The 24,459-nt window shown below is 37.7% G+C and overlaps 1 protein-coding gene across 3 annotated transcripts; it reads right to left on the bottom strand.

Annotated features, from left to right (window-relative positions):
• Positions 1-169: 169 nt before the first annotated feature.
• Positions 170-23,819, bottom strand: LOC133530675 (rho GTPase-activating protein gacU). Of its 3 annotated transcripts, none has more exons than XM_061868694.1 (18): positions 23,584-23,819; positions 19,209-19,316; positions 16,833-16,907; positions 14,671-14,784; positions 14,009-14,158; positions 12,853-12,939; positions 12,003-12,192; positions 10,307-10,429; positions 9,631-9,672; positions 9,166-9,235; positions 8,355-8,512; positions 7,753-7,833; positions 6,418-7,101; positions 5,488-5,939; positions 4,609-4,745; positions 3,382-3,522; positions 1,359-1,486; positions 170-614 (listed from the first exon to the last, which is right to left on the bottom strand). In XM_061868694.1, the coding sequence occupies exons 2-18, from the start codon at positions 19,239-19,241 to the stop codon at positions 313-315; spliced, it is 2,967 nt and encodes a 988-aa protein (XP_061724678.1). In that variant the 5' UTR covers positions 19,242-19,316; positions 23,584-23,819; the 3' UTR covers positions 170-312. The 3 variants fall into 3 exon arrangements, with proteins under 3 accessions (XP_061724678.1, XP_061724677.1, XP_061724679.1); XM_061868693.1 differs by lacking the exon at positions 23,584-23,819 and adding an exon at positions 22,972-22,990; XM_061868695.1 differs by lacking the exons at positions 7,753-7,833; positions 23,584-23,819 and adding an exon at positions 22,972-22,989.
• Positions 23,820-24,459: the final 640 nt, after the last annotated feature.

The raw sequence follows: 24,459 nt of genomic DNA, 5'->3' as shown, positions 1-24,459 counted from the left end.
ACAAATGGAACAGCGAGTAATTGGCATTTCATTTTAATATAGAAAATATAATTTGTGATAACAGGGATACGATTTCAGAAAATATATAGCATATAACGAATAAACGTATCGGGCGCGAAAAAGAAATATGATAAAATAAAACGGGGGGCCCGCGAAAGAAAAATCATCATCAAATAAAACAAATATGTTAATTTATTTTACAAATTCCTTCGTTATCATATTTCTCTCGTTAAAATATCCTCTCTTAATACAAAGATTTATCGTTCACATCACCAACGGAAAAGGAATAATATAGAAAATGGAGATTGCACGTTAGTTGGCGTCGATGCACTCGGCGGGGTGCTGCGGCGGCTTGGCGGGCGAGAAGCCGGGCGGCAGCGGGATGCTGCCCAGCGGCGGCGCCAGCCCCCAGCCCAGCCGGCCCCAGCCCGGCGGCAGCTTGCTCTGCGGGGCCACGGCCAGCGAGTTGAAGCGCGCCCACAGCTCCTGCTGCTGCTGCTGCTGCTGCTGCTGCTGCACCGCCGGCGGCGGCTTGCCGAAGTTCACCGACGTCGACATGATGGCCGGGTCCATCTGCGTCCAGTCGGAGAACGACGCGCTAGTGTTGTTGAAACCTGGAACGATAATATTTTTTTTATGTTACAATTTCGAAAATCTCTCTAAATGTATTTATAATATGCCTAAAAAGTTCATTTTCCTCGTTAAAAACACAATTTAATTGTTTTTGATGCCACTATCTAACTAACTGTATAACTAACTATCTTTTCACGCGTATGTGATTCAACTGTTTTTGAGCAAAGGTTTTTATGAAATTCGAGTAGAAGGAGAGGATGCTTAGTAGTATAAAAGTTTGGTTTTATATATACGTGTGCATGGGATGCTGGGGTTACATGTGCTGGTGCCGATGCGCGGCCAGCGCGAAGCCTGGCGGCGGCAGGCCAGCCCGAGCGCGGACATTGTGAACCGTCATACCTGTACCTATGGAAGGTAGAGACAAGGAACAGAAACTCCTCAGGCAAAATTTTTGCAAAAGTGTCCAGCTGTCAGCTATAAATAATAGTTCCAAATCTCTCCAGAATAGGGCTAGAGTAGCTAAGAACCTAGGCTTTATTGACGGAGTGAAATGCGCTGTCTATGATTAGATTTTTTGTCAAGTATTCTAGGTATTGTAGCGTCACCTATTTATGGTTTTTTGTCTGACACTTTTTGGTATATAGAGATTTTGTTCCTTGCCTCTACCCTCCATACCTGTACCCCTGTCGGCTTGCCCCGCGTGCCCGTACTCTCGGAATCTGACCTGAGGGACGCTGTTTCTGGGCATCCCCTGTTTAAGGGATCCTGGACACGAAAGATCGTACCTGTATGCATGGGATGTTGGGGCTGCGCGTGTTGGTGTTGGTGCTGGTGTTGGTGTTGGTGCTGGTGCGGCGGCAGCGCGAAGCCGGGCGGCGGAAGGCGCGAGCGCCGGACCAGCTCCATGTTGTCGCTGCAACAACGACATTATTATGAATATTAAGTTTTTAGATAGTGAGTAAACTTGTGGGTCACGCTCACGAAACACTCGCATGGAAGGTGGAGGGGCGTGAACCCTCTTTAGGGTCGTACGTACTTGTTAACGCAAGACAAGCTATACGCCGCCGGGGTTGCTGACAAGTGCGTCCTTGCCCCGAGGGGATCATGAGACCTCAATAAAAACTAAAAAAATCAGTTTCAGTTTCAACATGACATGCCACATTAAATGTGTTGCGACGACGCGACGCAACGCAACGCACTAGTGTGGCCTGGCCCTTATAAGGTGTAGTGATATAGTGGAAAGGTCGTCTGGAAATTATCGAGTTAATACAAACGATAAACGAACGGTACACAATCGCCATAGTGGATGGACGTACAGTTTATTATTATTTTTTATTAAAGCTTTATTTGTTCTACAGTCAGATTATTGTTATTATTTTTATTTTTTTAACTTTGTTTTGGGGCTGACTGCAGATCCTATCTGCTGGGTGAAAGCCTCCTCACTTTTTCTCCACTCATCCCTGTCTTGAGCTTTTTAGAGCCTGTCTTTTGTCAGTTCTTTTTGGAGATGTCATCTGTCCACTTCTTTTTGGTCGGAGCCTCCGTCCTGCAGGTCCGGTCCATTTTATTGCTACTAATGTCCATCTTTTGTCTTTATACCTGGATACATGACCTGCCCATTGCCATTTTAGATGAAGAGCTTGTTGAAGAGCGTCTGTAAGTTTGGTCTTTTGACGTATTATTTCGCTTCTAATTTTCTGTATTTCCTTATATTCAATAGACTTCTCTCCATAGATCGTTAACAGGTCGATATAGCTTTACGTACTTTCTTTGTGTAGGTCCTTGGTTTCCGTAAGTTAGACTAGGCAGGATACAGGTGTCCATTACGATTTTCTTGTGGGCTATGCTGTATTCGCCTTTCAAGATTTCCTTCTGGGACCAAAACTTTTTCCAGGCTGTGTTTATGCGTCTGTCCACTTCTTCCTCCTTGTTAGATGGGCTAAAAGATATGTGTTTTCCCAAGTATATGTATTCATTAACATAATCAATTTCAGTCCCTGCCACATTAATTAGTCTTCTTCGACTGTTGGTCATAGCTTTTGTCTTAGATGTGTTCATAAGCAGTCCTACTTTCTTGCTCTCCTTGTCAAGGGTATTCATCATATCTTCTAGTTCGGTCGCAGATTCTGCAAAGATTATAATATCATCTGCAAAGCGTAAATGGGTCAGACGTTTATTAACACATTCACTGCCCGGAACCCACCTGGTGGGCGCTCGTGAACTTTGTTCAGATGCCGGACAACCCGCTGGACGGGTTGTTTTGTACGCAGCTATAGACCACCGGTTTCTGGGGTAGTGCGCCGTTTTTTGTCTGGCTGTGAATGTGTTAAGTATACTGATTCCTTTATTCTTCCACTGTATATTTTTAAGAACTTGTTCTATAGTACTACTATAATCAATTACGGCGAGTTTGGATCTCCTTGTCGGACACCTTTGCCTATAGCTATCTCCTCTCCTTTCCTTTCCATTTTCACTCGGCTTATACTTTGGCTGTAGATGTTTCTTAGGATGTTTATGTATGTTTTGTTGATTTCACATGTTTTCAGAGCTCGCCAGATAGAGCTATGTGTAATGCTATCGAAGGCTTTCGAATAGTATAAAGGCTATATAAAGTGGGTAATTATATTCTATGTATTACTTGATCTAGGTATGAATATGGTCTATAGTTGAATGTCCCGAACAGTACGTACGTACCGTACGTACAGTAGGTACTAAAAAACAATAATTTGAACATAGACTTTGAAGGGGTCGAAGTCGATTCCCACCGCATGTTGTCCCCTCTGGTCACGACCCATATACTAAACTTACCCGCTTGTGTTCTGCATCATCTCGGTCTCCATCATCTCAGCCAGGGCCTTCTGCGTCTCCTTGAAGGGGTCGAAGTCGAGGTCGTCGTCGCCGTCGCCGGCCGCACGCGGGGCTTCGCTGCCCATCCTCATATTGTTCATTCTAATAATGACAAATATATGAAGTTGAATAAATATAGTTTATGCTCAGAAAATCAATAGCTACTAGGCCAGAAAGGTCCTTGAGTTGGTGTGTTCCCATTTGTCCCGCCCCACGTGACCGCAGCCATACATGAGGCGTGTACAGATGGGAATAATCGATATGAATGCACCTATTCCCATCTGTCCGAATGTGTATCCGGCGGTCGCGTATTTTTGGTTCACAGCGAGAAAGCCAAAAACAACGAAATTACTCAACAATTTTCTCCCATCAAAATAATCCGCCTTAAGTGCAATTTACCTTAATAAAAAATATTCATCGTACCAACATTAGTAATTAATAAAAGGTAATCAAGATTTAAAAAAAAATAAAGAAAGCGAACATAAACATTAATGAAAACTACACGATCTTGAATATATGTTAGCCTTACAATCACCAATTAAGACCAAGGAGGGGCTCAAAGTAGCCCAAATCTGATCACGATGGGACGAGCCCTAAGTTTTTGTCCAGAAATCGACATGTTTTAGATGTATTATGAAAGTTCATAATACTATAATAAATATGAGATACTTTCGAACCTATAGCTGTGTATTTTGACGTAATCAACTAATCATCCATCATCCCAGTGGTGAAGAAGTTCAAAATGACGGCCATTTCTTCCAATATCTACAACTCTTACTAGATGTTTGGATGATGAGCAGGGCCCGTGCATTTCATGTCGTTGACGTAAAAATGAAGTAATTTCACATCCGGGCAGTTTTTTTATAACACTTCAAATTTTGATAACTAACCTATAGACGCGTAAATTTGTTTCGTAAAATACACTGTTAAAAATCAAAAATATGTAGTAACTAGTTTATAACTTTTATTTTTATTTAGTTGAGTGACAATAAGATGAAAGTCAGTCAGGCGTTTCTATACTGATTGTCAAGTATCTATATGTACAATAAGGTCAATAAGTGAACGAAAGAGGTTGACAAATTATTAATTATTACAAAAAGACTAATTGGAATCATAATCTATGTAGCGTGACGTTATTTTTCCGTCAACGGCATGCAATGTACGGGCCCTGATGATGAATATAGTTACCTCTGCTTGTGCTCGTGCTCGAGCGCCATCTGCCGGGGATGGTCGGGAGCGCGGGCCAGGAGCAGCCGCATCTGCTGCGCCTTGTGGAAGTCGGTGAAGAACTTGTCCATGTTCTCCGCTAGGTAGCGCCCTTCGCTCTGCCGAGACAAACAAAGGTTTTAGAGTCCTGAAGCGGTCTCAATGTGTTATGTAACTTTGAGTATGGTCAACTGCAGAGAAAAGGCACCTTCTATGCAGGGAGGGTACTTTATGAGCCACCCCACGCTAGTCTCCCGAGCGTCGGCGTCTAGTCAACTCTATGGCTGCTGCTCGACGCAGCGTTGGCGCACCTGCGCAGCGACTTCATATTCCATAGCGCCGACTAGACGCCGACGCTCAAAAGACGCTAGTGTGGCCCTATGAATGCAGCTGACTGTACAAATGGAGTGATCGGTCGAGCATAATGCAGGTTGGCGCTTGCCGCCACGCTGCCCGCCCCGTGCAGCGCTCCGCTGGCCGCCCGTGCTCAGGCCGTACACTAAGGCAGCTGTCCGACTGCCGGTGATCAGAGATGGCGTGTGAACTGTCAGCAATCAACATTTCTCAATACGACACCTAAATCTACCCGTTAATTGTTTGCGCGAGAATATAGTCAATCGCTTCACGCTCTCGCCGCTAGTCGAGCAGTTGCCTAAGATAGGTAAGTAAATAGATAAATATTATAGGATAAATTGACTAAGCCCCACAATAAGCTCAATAAGGCTTGTGTTGTAAGTACCCCACCCACAGTACGAGCTTTGTTTAGTTTGTGTCTAGGTTTATGTGTGTAAGATTGTCCCCAAAATGTTTATTTATTTAAATCTTCACCTAATAATAAATTTACATAGAAACAATACTCACCGAAGACTGTGGAGCTTCAAAACCGTTGGGCACGGGGCCCGCATGTGGATTGTGCATTACATAGTGCATGTTATTCTGCAAGCTGTTCTGCATACTGTTCTGCAAGCTATTCTGCATATTCTGTAGACTATTCTGCATGCTGTTCTGAAGGCTATTTTGCATGTTCTGAAGGCTATTCTGCATGGTATTCTGCATACTGTTCTGTAGGCTATTTTGCATAGTATTCTGCATACTGTTCTGAAGGCTATTTTGCATAGTATTCTGCATACTGTTCTGAAGGCTATTTTGCATGGTATTCTGCATACTGTTCTGAAGGCTATTATGCATACTGTTTTGCATGGTATTCTGCATATTGTTTTGCATGTTGTTCTGCATGTTATTTTGAAGTGGCGATGCGTGTTCTACACGCATACCGAATGGAAGCATATTGGGATTTGGATGATAATTAGCACCTGAAATCGAAAGACTGATTAAACACCGGAATAATAAATAAATTTTATAAGTTTTAAATGTAGGACGCGAGACAAAATAACATATGCTCATTACTGGCACCTAAAATCCTTCCAAGCTAACCTGGCATCGAATTGATTATAACAAAGTGAAGTAGTGTCATTATAAAGGTCATACTTTCATAGAAAATTGACATTAATAACGACATTCCACACCTTAGAGTTAGCTCGGTTCGACTACATATATTGGCTATTTTATGATAATAATTAGCGTATATATTTTATTTGCTCTTAGTGGATAAAGATAATAAGACAGTATTTTATCATTTTTAATGCCACAGCAGAACTCTCAATGGGGGATATTACGCAAAACTCTGCGTAGGGGGCGCCTCTAGCACATACTGAGGGCATATTCATATTCGAGCGATAAAGTGCAGGCAGGATTACACTCTTAGCCAATGTTTTACAAATTGTGTCTTACCTAATAATTCACTATTGGAGTCGAGTCCTAAATTCCCCTGCAAATAATGCTTGGGCTCCATGTGTTGTCTCGCGAGCATCTCGTTCTGTCGCATCAGCATCTCGCTCCGGCTGCGTTCCCTCAACAGCAGCTCCTTTTCCATTAGACCTTGGCTAATTTGACTATGCCTATCATTACCTATATAACTCATAGTATCTCTATCTATAAGCCCATATCCGTTTAGATGACTCTTCATTGGGTTTATCATATGGTTATCGACTAAGCCCGCGAGCATTTCTCTCTGTTTATGCAGCATAATTTCGTTATTGACATCGTTTAGTAGGTTGTGTGTGTCGTCTTCTAATAAGCTGTGGTCGCTATTGTGGAGTAGATCGTGGTTTTCTAAAAGGCTGTGTCTGTCAGATTCTAACTCGTCTAAGTCGTTATTGAGATAGCTTTGTGTGTCGTTTTCGAAGACAGAGCTGTGTGTGATGCTTGGTTTGGGTTCGTCTTCTGGTTCGTTTTCTTGGACCTGATTGTTATGTTTTTTGTTTTTCGCTTCGGATTTGCTCTTCTTGGGTTGGCCGTTTGTGCTGTCTTTGTGGGTCCTGTTCGTTTTTTCGCTGTGGTCTTTGCTTTTCGTTTGAGCTGGTTGCATTTGTGTGGGACTGGAAGATTCTGATGTGCCGTTTTCTTGTGACTTAACTGAAATTTAACATTTATTATTAGACTGTGCCGCTATGGCCAATTACTTTGCAGTAACCCTAAAGTTGGCAATTAAAAAAGAAATCATTGTGTCTTCTAAACATCATTTTGTAATTACAAAAATTGTTTCCGTTTTTTTAAGATTAGAATTTTTCTAACCGCAAAAGTAGTGGTAAGGTCAGACCAAACTAAGTTTGCAGCGATTTCATTCCAGGCGGTGCAAATGTTAACCCTTTACCAGGCTAAGGGATATATATTTCCCACATGCGGCTCTTTAAACATGTGTTCTATTTTCGATGAGTAAGACTGACATTCGATTGTCATTTTTGAACTGTCAGCCTGGTAAAGGGTTATGTAAACGTCATAATTTCACGTTTGACGTTTAAAATAACACTTTCACCGTCTGGGCTATCAAATTCGCTGCCAAATTAGCTTGATCGAACTGTAATTGGCTTTTTCTTCCGAAATGCTCGAGTTCCCATGATATCTAATACACACTATAATTCAGTGCATACTTACTCAGATTTAATTTTGGAAAAAAAAGTTAGCACTACTTTTGAGGTTATAAAATTTCTAAACTAAAAAAACGGGTATATGCCAAGTTTAGGATTCAGCAACATCAATAGTTTTAGACATGAATAGTTTTATTACTTCGGGTAATTCCCGTTTTCTCAATAGAATTTACAGTTTTTCTTCGTATTTGTATTTTAATTGTATTTCTTACAGCTTTACCTGGAACAAATTACCCCTTTAACTATAAGTATAAAATTAAAAATCCTAAGCACAAAACAAAAGGAAATATCTTCTATTTATTAGAAACATTTTTTTTATGTAAATACATACACGACTCAACCTTTTTGAAGCTAGGGAACAAACCCAAATGCTTGTATAAATTCTGCTGGGCATTGTAGGTTTTTCTCAATACCACTTTGGTAGCAAACAAGCATACGGCCCGCCTGATGGCAAGCGGTCACCGCCCATGGACGCCTGCAGCCTCAGAGAGGTCCCCAGAGGCGATGTCGTGAGGTGATGAGGTGAGGTTTGAGGAGAGAGCTGGGAGTGGTTGGATGAAAGAAACCAATGACAAGGCCAGTTGAACATTGCTTGGTTGTCTCCACTACACTATCATCAAAGCAAACTGACAACCGGGGTCGTAAAACTTCTCAATCCACGCTTACGTGGTCATGGCAAGAGTGAGAGAGATAGTTATATGATCGACGCATTCGCCCCTGGTTCCAATAACCCCTACTCACCCTGAGCTTGTGGTTTGGGACTGGACTGTTTGCCGACGGGGCTGTCTGAAGGCGGAGACGAACCGAGACTGGGCCACGCCTCCTTGCCGTTTCCATTCACCCCGTTACTATTGCTTGCTTCTATACCATTGCTACCGTTTACCGATTCTTTCTTTGATCTGGAAGTAAATAACATGTATTAAATTTGAATCTAAGTGATGTGTTTATTAATAATATCAATATATCGAGAAGACCTCGTTTAACCCCTAAAATCGCACCATCACGAAATCGCGTTGGCAAAGTTATCTCTGCTTTCTACTTTCGCAATTTTATTAATAAAAAGGTATGAAAAATAAAAATAAAAACGGAAAAGCGCGAGTCGGACTCGCCCACCGAGAGTTCCGTTCAAACTTAACTTATTTTTTTCCAAATTAATGGTTTTGAGATTTTTTCCTGTACTTGTACTTGTATGACGATATTACTTTCCAAATTTAATAGTGGTCAACAGAAAGTAGCCTATAATTTTCGATTACTTTGAGTATCGAAATATACGTTTTTTGCGGCATAAATGGCCGTATCTTTTTTTTACGTTAACTTAGAAGTTTGATTTTTTTTACAGCTTCAAGGGACTGTAGACTTGAGTATATGGTTTTAAAATTCAAATCGTTACCTCGACGCGTTCCCGAATTAAAGGGTCTTGGCAGACAGACACGACAGACGGAAAGTGATCCTATAAGGGTTCCGTTTTTTCCATTTCAGGTACAGGGGCCCATTTCTCGAACGGTATTAGACTTAATTAAATATCATAAAAGTAAATTGAAACAGTACTCACTTAGACGAACTGACTACGTTTATATTAGACGATGTGACCACTGTTGTCGGTATAAAGTTCGACGGATTACCTGCGGAAAACATTTTTTTATTAAAATAATTATTTTTTTAATAAAATAAAATTATTCATTTATTTCAGACTTCATAATGCATACATGTTAGTACTTACTGTTATGTTCAGTAATCAAAATAAATTATCGTTATAATAAATCTAGCAAGCAAAATGTGCGTAAAATAGACTCGTAATTTAAATTTATTAAAGGTTGTCTGGAAGAGATCGCTTTTTAGCGATAAGACCGCCTGTTGTTTACCTCTTCTTTATGTGTTGTATTATTTGTACTGTTTCCGTATTGAGGTGTGCAATAAAGTATATTTGTATTGTATTGTATTGTATTGTAATTTTTGTATTTAAAAACTGAACATTAACAATTTAAACAATATGAGATGTGACTTATTCGGTTCTTACCTTCTTTCGAACAATTCTTTTCTGCATTCGTACTAGAGTTACCTACGGCAAAAAGAATACAGTATTATAGTACAATTCGCTATAACATAGAATTATGTTTTTGAGCTTAGAATAATATCAGCACCCATCCTGCCCTGATCGAATGAAGGCCATTGGAAAACCTATTAAATTATTTACAAATACAAAGGGATTATTTAATAAATTATAAAATTATTTACCATTCTAGTGGAATAAGTTTCAAATTAAAACTTTTACAATTGTTATACCCGGCGGGGCAGTCTTGCTCTTTTATTCGATTATTGATTATTGGACTCACTTTATCACAAGTAGGTTAAATGAAATTATATTTCTAAGCTGCAATATTCTTATAATTTGAGTAATTTCTGAAAACATTTTTATGTGAAGCTACACCCAGCCACAAGATTACATGGCCGCTTTATAATGATGTGTCCATGCAATTTTGCAACTCGCTGTACGTAACCATTCTTAGTACGTGGTCCTAACACGCACATACCGTTCGTTTTTTAGCTACACGTGTCCATAAGCCACAGTAACTATCTAAACTGTCTTATCCATTCTTTGTGCGTAGTCCTAACCCGCACATACCGTTCGTTTCTTAGCTACACGCATCATATGCTACAGTAAGTGTATTTTAAGAACATTATTCTAGCCGAACCTGCGCTATGCTTTTCGTCGGGCTTGTTTCCTAGTTGGAGCAGCTGGTTGTGCAGCTTGCGCTCGTACACCTGGTGCAAGCCGGCGTGCATTTCCTCCTTGGTGAACGACGCCTTAGGATCACCTGGAAATCATACAGACATAGTAATAGAGGGCAAATGTCAAGTGTCTAATACCGTTGGTAGCCATTGTATAGAGTGCGTTCTAACTTTGCCCCGCTTGAACAGAACCTTCATAGAAATTTTGAAGTTTACTATAAAATTGTCACACTTTATCATTTCAAATTAACTTTTGTCCGACTTTACGGGAGTCTGTAATCGAAATAGGAGTGAGGGATAATCTGATGCCATAAAACATAACGAATTATTTAAAAAAAAATACGAGGCCTTTTTTAGAGGCAAGAAAAACTACATTCAATAATTACAAAAAAAAATCTAGCCGGGAATCCTAACTGCTAAAGTCTGTAGAAAGGTTTGAATAATTCTGCTGCGGAAATAGGCAGTTTAAATTTATGAGTGCCTAAATGGACATTTTATTACATTTTTTTTTTTTTATAAATATCGATTAATTACTTTTTATTTTGCAGCGAACAAAAAGATACGATTTATAAATTCGGCAATATCTTAGTTACGCAGTGTATAAGTTTCAACGTTCGGCAATACGCACTCAACATCTCTGGAGATGGACGAATCCAAAGCTTATGGGTCAAAATTATTTCCGTTGTCTTGTTTTTTATATGAGATGGTTTTTTCTCCATGTTAATGTAATCTACAACTAAAAAGGCATGCAATGGCACTCCTCTTTTTTTAATTATTTGGTATAATACAGAAATACAAGTGTGACAGGTCCAAAACAAGGCAATGAAAAGAATTTTGAATCATACGCAATTTGAATTTTTCCGAATTATTATACGTAGACTACTAAATTTAGATATTAGGCAATTGGTAATAATAATAATATGTTTTTTAAGGTAATTTTAAGTATTTAGTCAATAAGGTTAACTTGCAATACCCTACTCAGGGTCCATGTTGTAAAAATTTAATTTAAGATTTTAGCCTTTACCAAAACGTTGTGGAATAAAAGAAAATAAATTCACAGATTATGTTATGATACACATTGCAAAAGTCGGTTTCGAGGTGAATTCAACTGCAAATAATTACGCAGGCTCCGTGTATAATTACGTTAAACAGGTTCGGCTTTCTCTCAGGCCCGACTAGTTATGCCTAGACACCTCTCCCAGTCGCTGGACTAGTTATGTTCAACGTTAGGTCAAGGGACGTAAATTGTAACTTGATACGGCATTATTGAGACTTGATTAATATAAAAGCGACTGCACTATACTCTGCATCTTTAGGTATTTAAAGAAAAGTAAACAAACAATTTGTAAATTTTGTGCGAGGTTAGCTTATAAATATCTCTTAGATTAGAAGGAAAAATTCACCTTTGTATTTTTTCTACTGTTATTAAACAGATAGTTGAAAGTAAAATAAAACATAGTTTACATCGAAATTTTTGTTAATCATTTTGCTGCTTAAACGGTCCATCTATGTCGTTCGAACAGCGACATAGCCGCCTAGCCGATCCTAGCTTGTTTGGCTGGTTCACACCATAAAACAAAGGCTTTTTCAAACTGTTGGGCGTTCGACTCTTCTACAATTTATACGATTCGATCAAATCGGCAATTCTGACGTACATACCTAGCTCGTGCAGGTACATGCAGTCGGGCTTGGGGCAGGGCTGGTTCTTCATGAAGTTGGCGCAGTACTTGGTGGTGCCGAGCGAGCCCTTCAGCACCCGTCCGTCGAGGGCGACGTTGTTGACGCCCTGGATGGCGCGCAGGGCGTCCGCCGACGACACGTACGTCACGTACGCGGACGCGGACGGACCCTGCCAAACAAAAAATATAAAATTAACACAGATCGAATACAATTAACACATAGACAACGAGAAACCTACCTACCTTAAGTCTTTCCAAAAAATAATTCATTTCTTCTTTCAAAAAAAAACCTCCTCTTTAACTAAAAATAAGAAAGTCAAGACAAAATGATAATGAATCAAAATTGCTTTGATCGTTTTAATTGGAAATCGTTTCAAATTGGAACAATCTAACTGACAATTTACTATTAGACAAAAAAAATACAAACATCATGATAGGGAGCGTGCATTAACTGTAGGAGGCAGCACAGGAGCCGTCAGATTTTTGGCGCGAGGCGTAAATGTGATGTTTATTGTTCCAATGTAGCCCACAAGATGGCAGAACCTACTATGCACAAGAAAACACGTGAGGTGTAAATTTACATGTTTATTGTTCCGATTCAGGCCAAAAGATGGCAGACCCTCCAACGCGCACGGTCCCTATTGGAATCGTCAGGAAACAAACCAATTTTATCGAGTATGAATTAACACTCATACTCTTTTATTGGTAAAATATACAATACATAAATATATATACATGTCAGCAGAATCATACCATTCGGAAGCCTACGAATGAGTAATCTAAAAACGAAAATAAGTAAAGGAAACAACAAAAGTTACTGGGTTGCTTACCTGTGAACCTGCATACGTTGTACTTTGGTTTATAACTACTTTGTGAATTTTGCCATATTTGCCAAAGTACTCCTGTCTTTTTAGGATCTGAAATCAAACAAAACACATATTTAACCTTTTAGCTGATTTGTAGTATCTGTTCTCTTTATTTCCCAAACCCTACTGTGTATAAAAGCTGAAATTATTCAGGTATTACATATTAGTATCAATTAGGGTTTGTAATCCGGATCCGAAATGTATGAAATTATCTGGATCTGGATGCGTGGATCTTTCCATACATGTCAGATCCGTCTCATCCGTCGTGCAAACACCAGTAACAAGAATCTTACTTAGTTTGTTCAACGTGACATAATTTCATGGATTTTAAATTTTGGCCGAAAGACCAAGTCACATTACATAATATTCTTTTAAAAACCAAATCAAATAGACAAGGGTTCTCCAAACTATGGCACCCAGAGCCCAGGATCCCGCAAATTTAGTCCGCGAAAATCCAAATTCCGTATAAAGTCCGCAGAATCCGACTCGATAAAAGGAAGCAAAGGCCTGGCCGGTCAGGAAGTTGAAGGCCCTTGAAATAGAATAAATAGACTGTAGTTTGGAGACCTATCCGGGTATCCAGTTGTTCAGCCGTTGTTGCTTAATCGAACCAATATATAACACAGCTGTTTCATACTATTGGTGTCAACCCAATTCAGCAAAAAAACAACCAACGAACTCAAAATCGCAGGGAGCGGTAGCAAGTCGTTGAAATCCTCGGGGACAGCATATATCCAGCAGTGGAAGTGTTTCGGAAAATAATAATGTAGAAACTCTCGACGCTTCTACGATTCGCCGCACGAAACAGTCCAAAACATAAACAGTTTCTTTTTTATTTATTCAAAAATCCCAATGGATGACCGGAGAGGGTTCACCATGTAAATACGTTTACAGTACATATGGTGCTACTTTCCCGCACGCGTGCGAGAATTAGCACTTTCCGTGCATATGTCGAAACTTTGAAAATGTGATGTACTGTAAAACGTTGTACGATACGCGTGCGAATAGGTAATTCGCAACTCGTGTCGTCAACTTTGGTCGTGTTTTCATTTATCACCACTCGTTGCGATTTTCCTATTTTCTTCACTTGTATCGTAAATAACTATTGCGGAACACATACCTCGGGATCCGCGAGCCGCACGGGCAGCCCCACGACGAACACGAGGTTGTTCTGCACGACGCGAACATTCGCGAGCGCTCGCCGCGACTCCAGAGTCTTGTTCCGCCGCTTCTGCTCGCGCGCCTTCTTCTCCGTCTTTATTGCTGCTACCTGTGGGTATAAATAAACGAATTTAATGATGAAATACACTAATATAATGGTAATGTCCAAGAAAAATAAGAATCAAGATCGTATCGAAAGTGTGAATCGAAAAAGGAAGTATAGAAGTAAGGGTAAGAGTGACACTTGCCTCACTTGCCCCATGAACCCGTAATGACCGTAACCTAATTTTTCAGAGTAAGTGCGGTTTTAAGCTACTTTACGGACCTACAAAAGTGCACTTTTGAAGCTGGATATACATACATTCCTCAAGTTCTTTAACTAATTTAATCGATCGATCAGACACCGCAAGTAACGAAACTCGTTTTTTCGCACACTCGAAAATTTTCGCCCGCAGCAATACGCGAAACAGTACGATTTGTGACAAAATGCCTTTGCCAGAAACATCGTGGCTGGGCTTGCGTTCGCCTCGAGCGAGACACGTCTTCACAGATCGAGCTCATCAATTTCCACGCGAGGCGTTTCATCCCGTGTAGTACCCGGATAATGAGCGATAACATTACCTGCTCTTGACTGAGCGGGGTGAAATCTGCCGGGTTCTCCGGATAGGCCTTCCGACAGGCCGGACAGAGACCATTCTCGCCTTCCCGGATTCGATTCCAGCAAAACCGGCATATCTGTAACAATCACACTTTTTATACGCACTAATTAGGACTACGTACTTTAACCCTTTTCCAGGCATAGTACGATTTATCGACCACATACGCGCCAATATAATTTCAACCTTAGCCATCCGATTTAAGGTTCAAATTAGATTGCACTTTCGGAAAATATAACTTGTCTTCAAATGAATCATCAAAGCTGGATTAATTGGAATATATTTGGATTTTTTGGGAAAACCTTGTAGATTGGTGCGGCCTGGAAAAGGGTTAAAACTACGAAGCAGCGTCGTGTTTACATATGCTTAAACTCCCCGTTTCTCAGCATTTTAGGTACAGTTAAATATATGCCTTTTTATGTTTCTTCAAACATGTAACAAAACTCCATTTTAACTAACAGAAAAACCTAAGGTAACTTTTACCTTATATTTATGAATGAACAAATTGACAAATATTTATGATACTCTACATTCCTAGGCCTTAGTAGTCAAGATTTATGAATTTTTACATATTACATTCTAAGTTTTACCCAAACCAAACCAATGAAACGTCTAAGTTATGTTTCTCAAAGATTAAAGTACTATATAAAAACAAAAAGGGCCACCTAACACCCTTCTCCCATAGAGATTATAAGAGATATGTAATAAAGCATTTTGCCTTTATTAACAGCAGAAAAACCCTGTTAAAATCGGTCTCGCCTACACATCAAATCAAGTGTCTCGCATGACGCATCGGGGTCAGTCCTTTTATGTCCATACAAATATCACAACTATGTGAGAGCGTCACACGCGAACTGTTTAGAAGTGATAAGAAACGTTATTCTTTCTTTTGTTGCCGTACAAGTATTATCGCTGTGCAGTGGACACACATACTTGAGCATACCTAAATAGGTTCAAAAACTGGGTATCATTCTGACAAACCAAACTAAAGAAATCAGTCAATGAAGTAAATTAAAGTATAAAGTTTAATTACCAGCAGAAGTTGCGAAACTGGCAAGGTGTTCAAAATGATCTACACAAGCTCTCTCTCCCTCAAAAATAAAATTGTGTTTTTGAACACCTGGCCTCTCTTATTTCTTTTGCTGATGACTGTTTATCAGTGAAAGGTCAGTGTGTAAATATCTAGTCCCATAACTTTTTAGATATCTAAATATAACAAGTAAAGTAACGAAAACAAGGTAGTAGGTATCTCAGTATTGATTTGTCCTCAGATGTGAAATAAAACAGCTATAAACAGTTTAAGGGCAAAAAAATTATCTACCCGACAGTTGCTTAATTTGATCTGATGTCTCTCTCGCACACGTTTACTACCATCAAAGAGACACCCATAACATAACCAATAGGTTACGCTATAGCATAACGCCATAAATTTTTTAATTTGCTACACCATCACCACCAGCAATTTGCTACAGAAAATAATAAGAAAAAAACCGGCCAAGAGCATGTCGGGCATTTCCGAAAATATTACGTTTATCACAAAATGGTTCTTGAAGACCCATATTCGTTTTGAAAGACCAATCTATCGATACCCCCACTACAGGGTTGAAGCGAAAAAAATTCATCCCCACTTTTCGTATAGGGGAGCCACCCCAAGAAAAACATTTTTTTAGTTTTTATTTTATATCTTTATTCGAGCCAAATTTCAGCTTTGCAGCAGCAGCAGGATGGACAGACATGGCGAAACTTTAAGGGTTCCTAGTTGACTACGCAATCGTAATAAGTTTAAGGCAAAAATTTCAGTTTCGGTAAGCTTCTATCGCTGACTGTACTTTTCTTACCACAGGTAACTAATACTCATCGAGACAGTTCTAAAAACCCCAAAAAAAGGTTGCATTATCTCATCACAGAGTTCCTATGGCCACCTCCTGTCTCCATCATCAGATCAGCTGGATGGTACCATAATATTGCACTGTCACCCGACTTACATATGTATGCAATTTTTCAGCTCAATCAGAAATAGAGAAGTGGGTGAAATTTGGCTTCCAAGATTTGACCCACAAAAACATACACACACTAACAGGGCAAGTTAAATGAATGCTTGTAAAAAGAGGATAGAAAAGAACTTACTTGGTATCCACATGTGCACGGGTAGAAGTGGAGATCGTCGACCTCCAATGGCTCCATGCATAGTGGACATTCCACCTGTAAATAACACAAGTTTTTAATGCACTACTTCACTTCTGTTTACTATATTATAAACAAAAGAAGCTGATGATTTTAAATCACTTTTATCTGGCTGGGCTTGGGCTAAAAAGTTTACTGGATTTTTTTTACCAGAGTGGTAAAATGAAAACTAATATAAAGATACCTACAACGGGTAAGCATCTTATTTTCTGAGGACAGTCAAATGAATAACCCACAAAACCTTTAGAAACATGTTATCGTATTTTACATAAACGAGTTTCGTTTTTTTTATAATGACTTATGTCGTACTATTTTAATGCATTATGATAACTTATAACGTAGTTAAGTTTATATTATGCAATAATTGTAAAGTTAAAATATTTGTTTAAGAATAAATTAATGTACTATATGTATGAATACGTCGATAGTTATTCATAATTGCCCGCCTTTTTAAGGCAAAATAGTTGAACCAAGTTGTACCTTTGGCCATTGGCCATCTTACTGTACACTATTTTATGCAAATAAATTACTTACTTACTCGCATAAACAACTCATCTGATAATTTTGTTAAAAATATAGTTGAATTATTATGTACTAAACAAAAGAATTGCATATTGCCAACAATAACTATGTTAACTTAAGTTCATTACATTGTTTACAATTAATTGCATATTAACAATATAAACACTGTTATTGTGTTATAGGTACTTAAATATAATACGTAATTATAGTAGGATTTGTTGATAAGCAAAAAAAAATGAAATTATTTATTTTCAATGTATAGTTCGTGTCATCCACGATGACGCGCAGATTTTGTCAAATCTAACCTTTAATAACATGACATTACAAGTAAAGGCACGCGCCATCGTGAATGACACGATCTATATATGCTTATTTGTAGAACAGTGATATGACGTAGAATTTATAAATTAAAAAAGCTACAACCCCGAAGTTTGGCCAAGGTGGAGAAGACCGTCTTACTTATAAAATGTCTGGCTTGGAAGATCGTCACAGGGCAAGAGCTCTCGTATTTGTACGTACTTCGCTCAGACAGGGAAAGGAAGAGCTTCGCTCCTTCTGCTCTTCCGATCTTCTGTACGTGTACAAACGAAAGAGTTAGAAGCGACGAGAGCTTGTAGACGGACCTCCCCACATCGACTTTAGGTACTAGGTATAAGTTATATAGTAGTAGGTTTTATCATGTATACTGCTCATGCGCATAACAGCCGTAACAGACATTGGAAAACACATTTAATTATTTACCATATTCTCGTAAAATAAATTCCTATTTCCAAGTGAGGTTTTCAATCGCTATTACGGTTTTTATGCATGTTGGTGCAGTATAGATGTAAGTTAAACAAAAGATAAACACATTATTGTATTTATATCCCTTGTACATTTCAAATAACCTATTATGACGAACAAAACAGTTCATGAGAACTGCTCATGACGTCATGAGACGTCAATCTTACATTATTGGCTATGTGCGAAGTATATATTAGGGGAAATAAAAGCGAAGGTCGCTCTCAATCGGATCAAAATGATCATGGCATTTACAATGAAAAAGAGTGGGAATAATCATAAATGTCCATTTGACGTTTATATTGACATCCCCACCCTCACACTATGTCGTGTTTCAGTCTGAGCAGAGCCAGCTTATACGGACACCTGAAGGGCGCCACTTTCACGCACACAATACACTCAGCACAACTAATTTTATTCAAGTATTCAAATTAGGGTCCATACATAACGGACCGCCTCGCGAAGAACTTACCACACTAGGCAGCTTGGTCTGTCGAGACGTGCCTCGCCCGAGGCATTGCGGCCGCGAGCGCGTTTGCTTGGCCCGAGGCACGTCTACACAGACCGAGCTGCTTCGCGCGGCAATTTCCTCGCGAGGCGGCACATTCTCTGTGGACCCGCCTATTCTCAATCATCAAAATCGGATTACAAGTTTGGATACCACGGAGGGATATACACAATATTTAATGGATACAAACATACATGCATAAACTGCTATAATGCGTATCCCCTACACAACTTTGCCCTATCGAACCTTAATTTGCAATCAACTCGAAATACTGTAACCACCTAAACCAAGACAGTTCGCTTATCTTTGTAAGTCTGCTAGAGTTTTGAACTTCCCCTCATTACGCAAAAATAAAAGATCCCGTGTAAGTAAAAATCGTATAAACAAATAATCTCGCTTATCCTTATTCCTCAAAAAAATTCAGTTGTAATTTGGAATCTACTATCTTACTCTAAAAGCTCAATTTCCCTTGTGCCAAATTTAGATGACCAGTCCCAAGGCTGCATTACCTGTTCTTCTCCGCTCTGATTCAACACTGACATCCTAGACCTGCTAGCCGAAAGTTCCACGTCTCCTGCCGAAGAAAGGAACGTTCGCTCACTGGATTCAAACGCAGCCTGCAAGAGAAAAAATATCCGTGTATAGAAAAGTATGTAGTGTTATTTTGTCGGAGGTCAAAGGGGATTTTGGTTTCAGACAGAAGACGGGTTAAATCACTGAGTCAATGAGATAATAGTATTGATAGTCGTAATTAAATGGCCCTGGGAGCTTACCGCGAAATTCGGAAATTGAAACATGTTAATGTATCTTCATCTATAAGCAAATGCACCAGTTTTTTAGCCATGGCATGAGCTTGTTTTTGTAAAATAAAAAGATAGGTTATTACGACATTTACAGATTTTTTTTCTGCATTTACACTTTTTTTGGGGTTAAGGAATAAAAATAGATCCTTGTATCGTCTACTCATAAGATCCGCATTTATTGTTTTCTTTGTTTTTTGAAACCTTAAAAGATCATGATTATGCAATTGTAATAATTATTATTTTCAATAAATGCTTTTTCCCAATTTCATATAAAAACATTATCCAATCAGTTTTACTATTTCCAACTAAAAACAGAATAGTTACGGAACTATTTGTAACTAGCATAATTATCAGGTGAAGTTTTGTAATTGTATCTATTACTATTGATCAGATACGCCGACTACGTCATCACACGTCACATTTGAAGAGCCACTCGCTTTACTCACTAGAGTAGAAAGTAAAACATAGATAATGCTGTGTATACGGTCAGATACGTTATGTAAGTATTAGAAAGGCAATATGTGTTACAAAGGTCAGTAATGTAGTATTTACAAGGGTCACTTATACAACCGCCATAATTTTAAATGTTGTAATATTTACTTAATACTGATACTTGAGAATAAATATAAAAACTATGTAAAAAATATATGGGTTGTTGTCTTTCATTTTCATTACAATGATATATTTTTATATGGTCATTAAAAACAAAACAACAAAATTAGGAACCTGATTAGTTACATTAGTAATAAGATCTGTAAATCCTAAATCAAGATTATTAATTTTCGTATCATAACCGATAGTATGATATTACTTATGCTAAAATCAGTCAAGCTGTAGCTGCAGATTACCAAAATATAAACATAATTACATTCCAGAAACATTTGCATCCTTATCACTACATAGTTACAAATTAAATAAAAATAAGTAAACATTCAAGCCATGATTGAACTACCTATTAATATTATGCACACCATGGTTTTCAACTTCTCACCACATTTAATATGGACAAGACAGTTACTTTGTGCTACTTTTTCCTATACATTAGCTGTGGGAAACCTCGCCCCGCATCGCTATCTGCCGACTATAGGTATTTACTGAGATATACATTGATAAGGAACACAACACTGAATTAAGTGATAATGTTACTTTGGCAATAAATCATTGTTTTCACCAGTTCAATAGTATTTTGATCTGTTCATAAGTATATTTAAAGTACTTACATAACTTTAATTCGCAAAAAAAATAAGAACCAATTTCAAGTAGCAAATCACAATGATCATTTATTTTGAACTAAGTAGAAAGAGGTTAAAGTAGTAAAAAGATAATTGCAATCATTGTAATGTTCATTTTTCATGCAAGGAAATGCTGTTTTTTGCTAATGTTATATGATTATATTGTGTTTACACTTGCAAAGTGGTTGTGTTCTTTCATTTCTAGAAGTATTTTTACTAAATGCCTCAAGTGACAAAATAAACAGACATTACAGTTCTTTCGCAGTTATCACACTGATGCGGATGCGCACGCCGCTTCCGTGTGTAAGCGAGACAGCGCTTTATACGTATAGCAATGTCCCGCTCGCACACCGGAGCGTCTTACGGATCCAAATCCAATGTGAATACTCTTTTTTTCAGTACCAACTGTAAGATGAGTTATGCTGTTACCAACTTTAATTTTTTTCTAGATTTATTTCTCTAATTAGATATGGCTTAACTATGTCAAATTCAATTTTACTCGAATTATGTACACTATAAAAACCAAACATATGAAAACATATTAAAATATATACATTAGTAGTCACATCATATGAAATTCTAACTGGCTGTGGTAATATTTATAAACATGGTCATTTACCTTTGAATAATATAAAAACATATGTTATATCAATGAATACAAACATTTGTGAAGGGTTTATTTACTTTTGTAAAGTTATTAACATAACAAACAATCTTCTTCTTCTTGGCTGTATATGTCCCATATCTCTATACTCAATGCGGAATTTATTGTATCCCTAAAATTTATCAGAAATCTATGACAGTAAATAAATACTGTGACATAATGTTTTGAAATGTTATGACTAAAATGTTGGTAACATGACACATAAATTGGATGTCCAATGTTTACACAGATTTTGAAATAAACTTGATAAGTTTAACTACATTGCTACTAATTATATTTTGACCAAGGGAAAAAGAGTTTGATTCAATAATTGATATTGGATATTTATTGAGATACCTACATTTTACCATGGAACAAAGGAATCCAAGAGTACGAGCAAGATAACTTGACTCATGCAGAATAGGTGCTGGTCATTGAGTTGTGGAAACCTGCCTGTACTAGATGAGAAAGATATCAAATAAAGACTTTTAGTATTACAGAATTTTACATCTATTTGTGTTTTAGAAAATGATAAAAAATATATATTTAAAAAATGACAAATTAAAAATAATTATTGTTCTTAAAAACTTGGTTAGTGTTCAATTTCAATGCCTTTCAAGTTAAACTATATGTCAACAAGTCAGTGTGTGATAAGAGATATAATAGAAATTTAGAGCTGGATCGTTTACCATAAAAACTAAGATTTATGGGGTTAACAATATCTTATATTTACAGACAACTAAAGCCCATAAACTAATTGGCATTATGGGATCCTGTTCCTGAATCACAAAAAGTGATGAAGATGATCAGCTGGTCACAGAACAACCATTCCCATCACTTGACTTGATATGACCAACTTTGGCCAATAACAAATTGACAAAACAATAATACTCCTGCACAATTTTTTCTATGGTATAGCCAATTTCGTTTTGTGGTTTTGTAGCGAGATGCGACCATGGGAAAAGTTTTTTAGTATTCATCACTTCATTTTTATTTGGAATTAAAACTGTAATCACCCGGTATTTGATTTTAATATTCATCACTTCATTTTTATTTGGAATTAAAACTGTAATCACCCGGTATTAGAATCAAAGGTGAAATCATAACTTAATTGATATCCCCATGGTATAACTGGTTACACCCCATTTTTTTTAAATATGTATTATGTTTTGTTTATATTTGTTCTTCTGATAAAGGTGAGGTGAGTAATAACATCAATAAAAACTTGTTTAATAATTCACTTAAGGAAATCTTGAATATGAATGCAAATACCTACAAGGAAATGAGTGTACCTGACTTGAATAAAGAAATGACTGTGCAGATAATTAAAGCAAATCTAAACATTAAAATGCTCTATGAATTTTCTATAAAAAATGTAGGCATGTTTTGGAAAACAAAAGATGTGATGATATACCAAATACTCAATGAATATCATATCTTCTTTGGCAAATAATACAAGTTGTTTATGTGGCTCATAATCTGAAACTATGGAAAGAGACAAGTATGTTAATTAACTGTAAAATGTTTCTAAGCAGGTTTGGTAGACTAAATCATGCTCAAGTACTAAAAGACAGGAAATAAGGCAAAATATTACCATTCACAAGTAAACTATTGTCTTCTCCTTACTACAAACAACAGGATATTGGAACAATGAACTATTCTGCCACATAAAAAAATAAAAACAACATATATTCATTCAAAATAAGTGAAAGTGGTTTTATGAAGTCAATAATTTCGTGTGTTATCATATGGTTGTCACATGGAACTGGGGACATGTAAACAGACCTGAGAATCCTTTGATTATTTGGAACTCAAGTGGAAATTGCAACAATGACTCAACCCAGCTTTGACAACTACACTATTTGACATTTTACTAAGGAAAAAACAATTCAACCTACTCCTTCTGTAAGCGTCTGTTAACCCTCTTTGCCTATTAGAACACCATAAAATATTCAAGATGTAACTGTAAAACCACGGAAAAAACAGTTAACTAGTCGCAAAATCTACCCTCGTAACTAGATGATACGTCCGTCAGCTGCCATTCAAAAGAATATGTGGCAAAAGTCAAACTTTCATTTCGTACAAGGATGCACTAAAAATACATTATAAACACTTTAAACACACCCTATTACACGTTAGACGCCCTAGGACTTTATATATGACACTCATTCCCTATTTTAGAGAAAAAATCAAAATCGATGTTTACCTTACGTCTTCTCTCAATGCAAATCTATTCTTTAGCAGAATTGAGACTGCTAACCCTTCCGCAACAGTTGAAGATGAATCCTTTCCAATGGACCTACAAAGCGGTTCACGATTCAATTTAACATAAAATGCAAAGCTGAAATAAATACAACTGTCCCAAAGATGTTTTCTGCGAGTTACTATACATTTGTTTTATGAAATGGCCTAATCTTTTACAAGATTCCGTTCTGTGTTTCCATGGACAATTTCATAATACTTTTTAATTTAGAAGTATTAGTATTTTTCCGCTTTCTTCAAGGATACTATTAACTTTCTCTACAGTTTAAAGTATTCAAATACGAATATAAAGCTTTAGAAATAATTCGGGCAGTTTGTTTCAAGAAAAAAATATAGGAAAAGGTTTAATGGCGTGAATTTGGTATAATTTACATGTTTTTGTACAGTGTGTTACCGCCCTAACACGCATAATGTTGCCAACGTCAAGATCATTGTCTATGACTAAAACCGGGTCTGCACGCGTCATAGGTATGACGCAATGCGTTTCTGCTTTGTGTAGAACTAACTTTATTTCGCATCAATGCTTTAGAATTCTTATATTGGCATTACTACATTCCGTACAATTTTTATATTATCCAATGTTTGGCATTCATTTAGTGAGTGTCCCACCAGCCCACTACTGGACTGGACTTGGATGTGGACTTATAACTGAAAGTAGACTTCTTCCGTGAACACGGTAACATTGTATATTTTGTTAAAATTTATACTTAATGAATAGTACTGCATTTTGGGTTCGAAAATTTTGCAGTAGGGTAAATTTACCTCTTATCGGCACTCGGTACGTTTCATACCTATGACGATATTAGAATATACATGTTTG

Source organism: Cydia pomonella, chromosome 23 (assembly GCF_033807575.1).
Source record: "Cydia pomonella isolate Wapato2018A chromosome 23, ilCydPomo1, whole genome shotgun sequence".
Lineage (NCBI taxonomy): Eukaryota > Metazoa > Arthropoda > Insecta > Lepidoptera > Tortricidae > Cydia > Cydia pomonella.
This window is presented reverse-complemented; position numbering and strand designations above follow the sequence as displayed.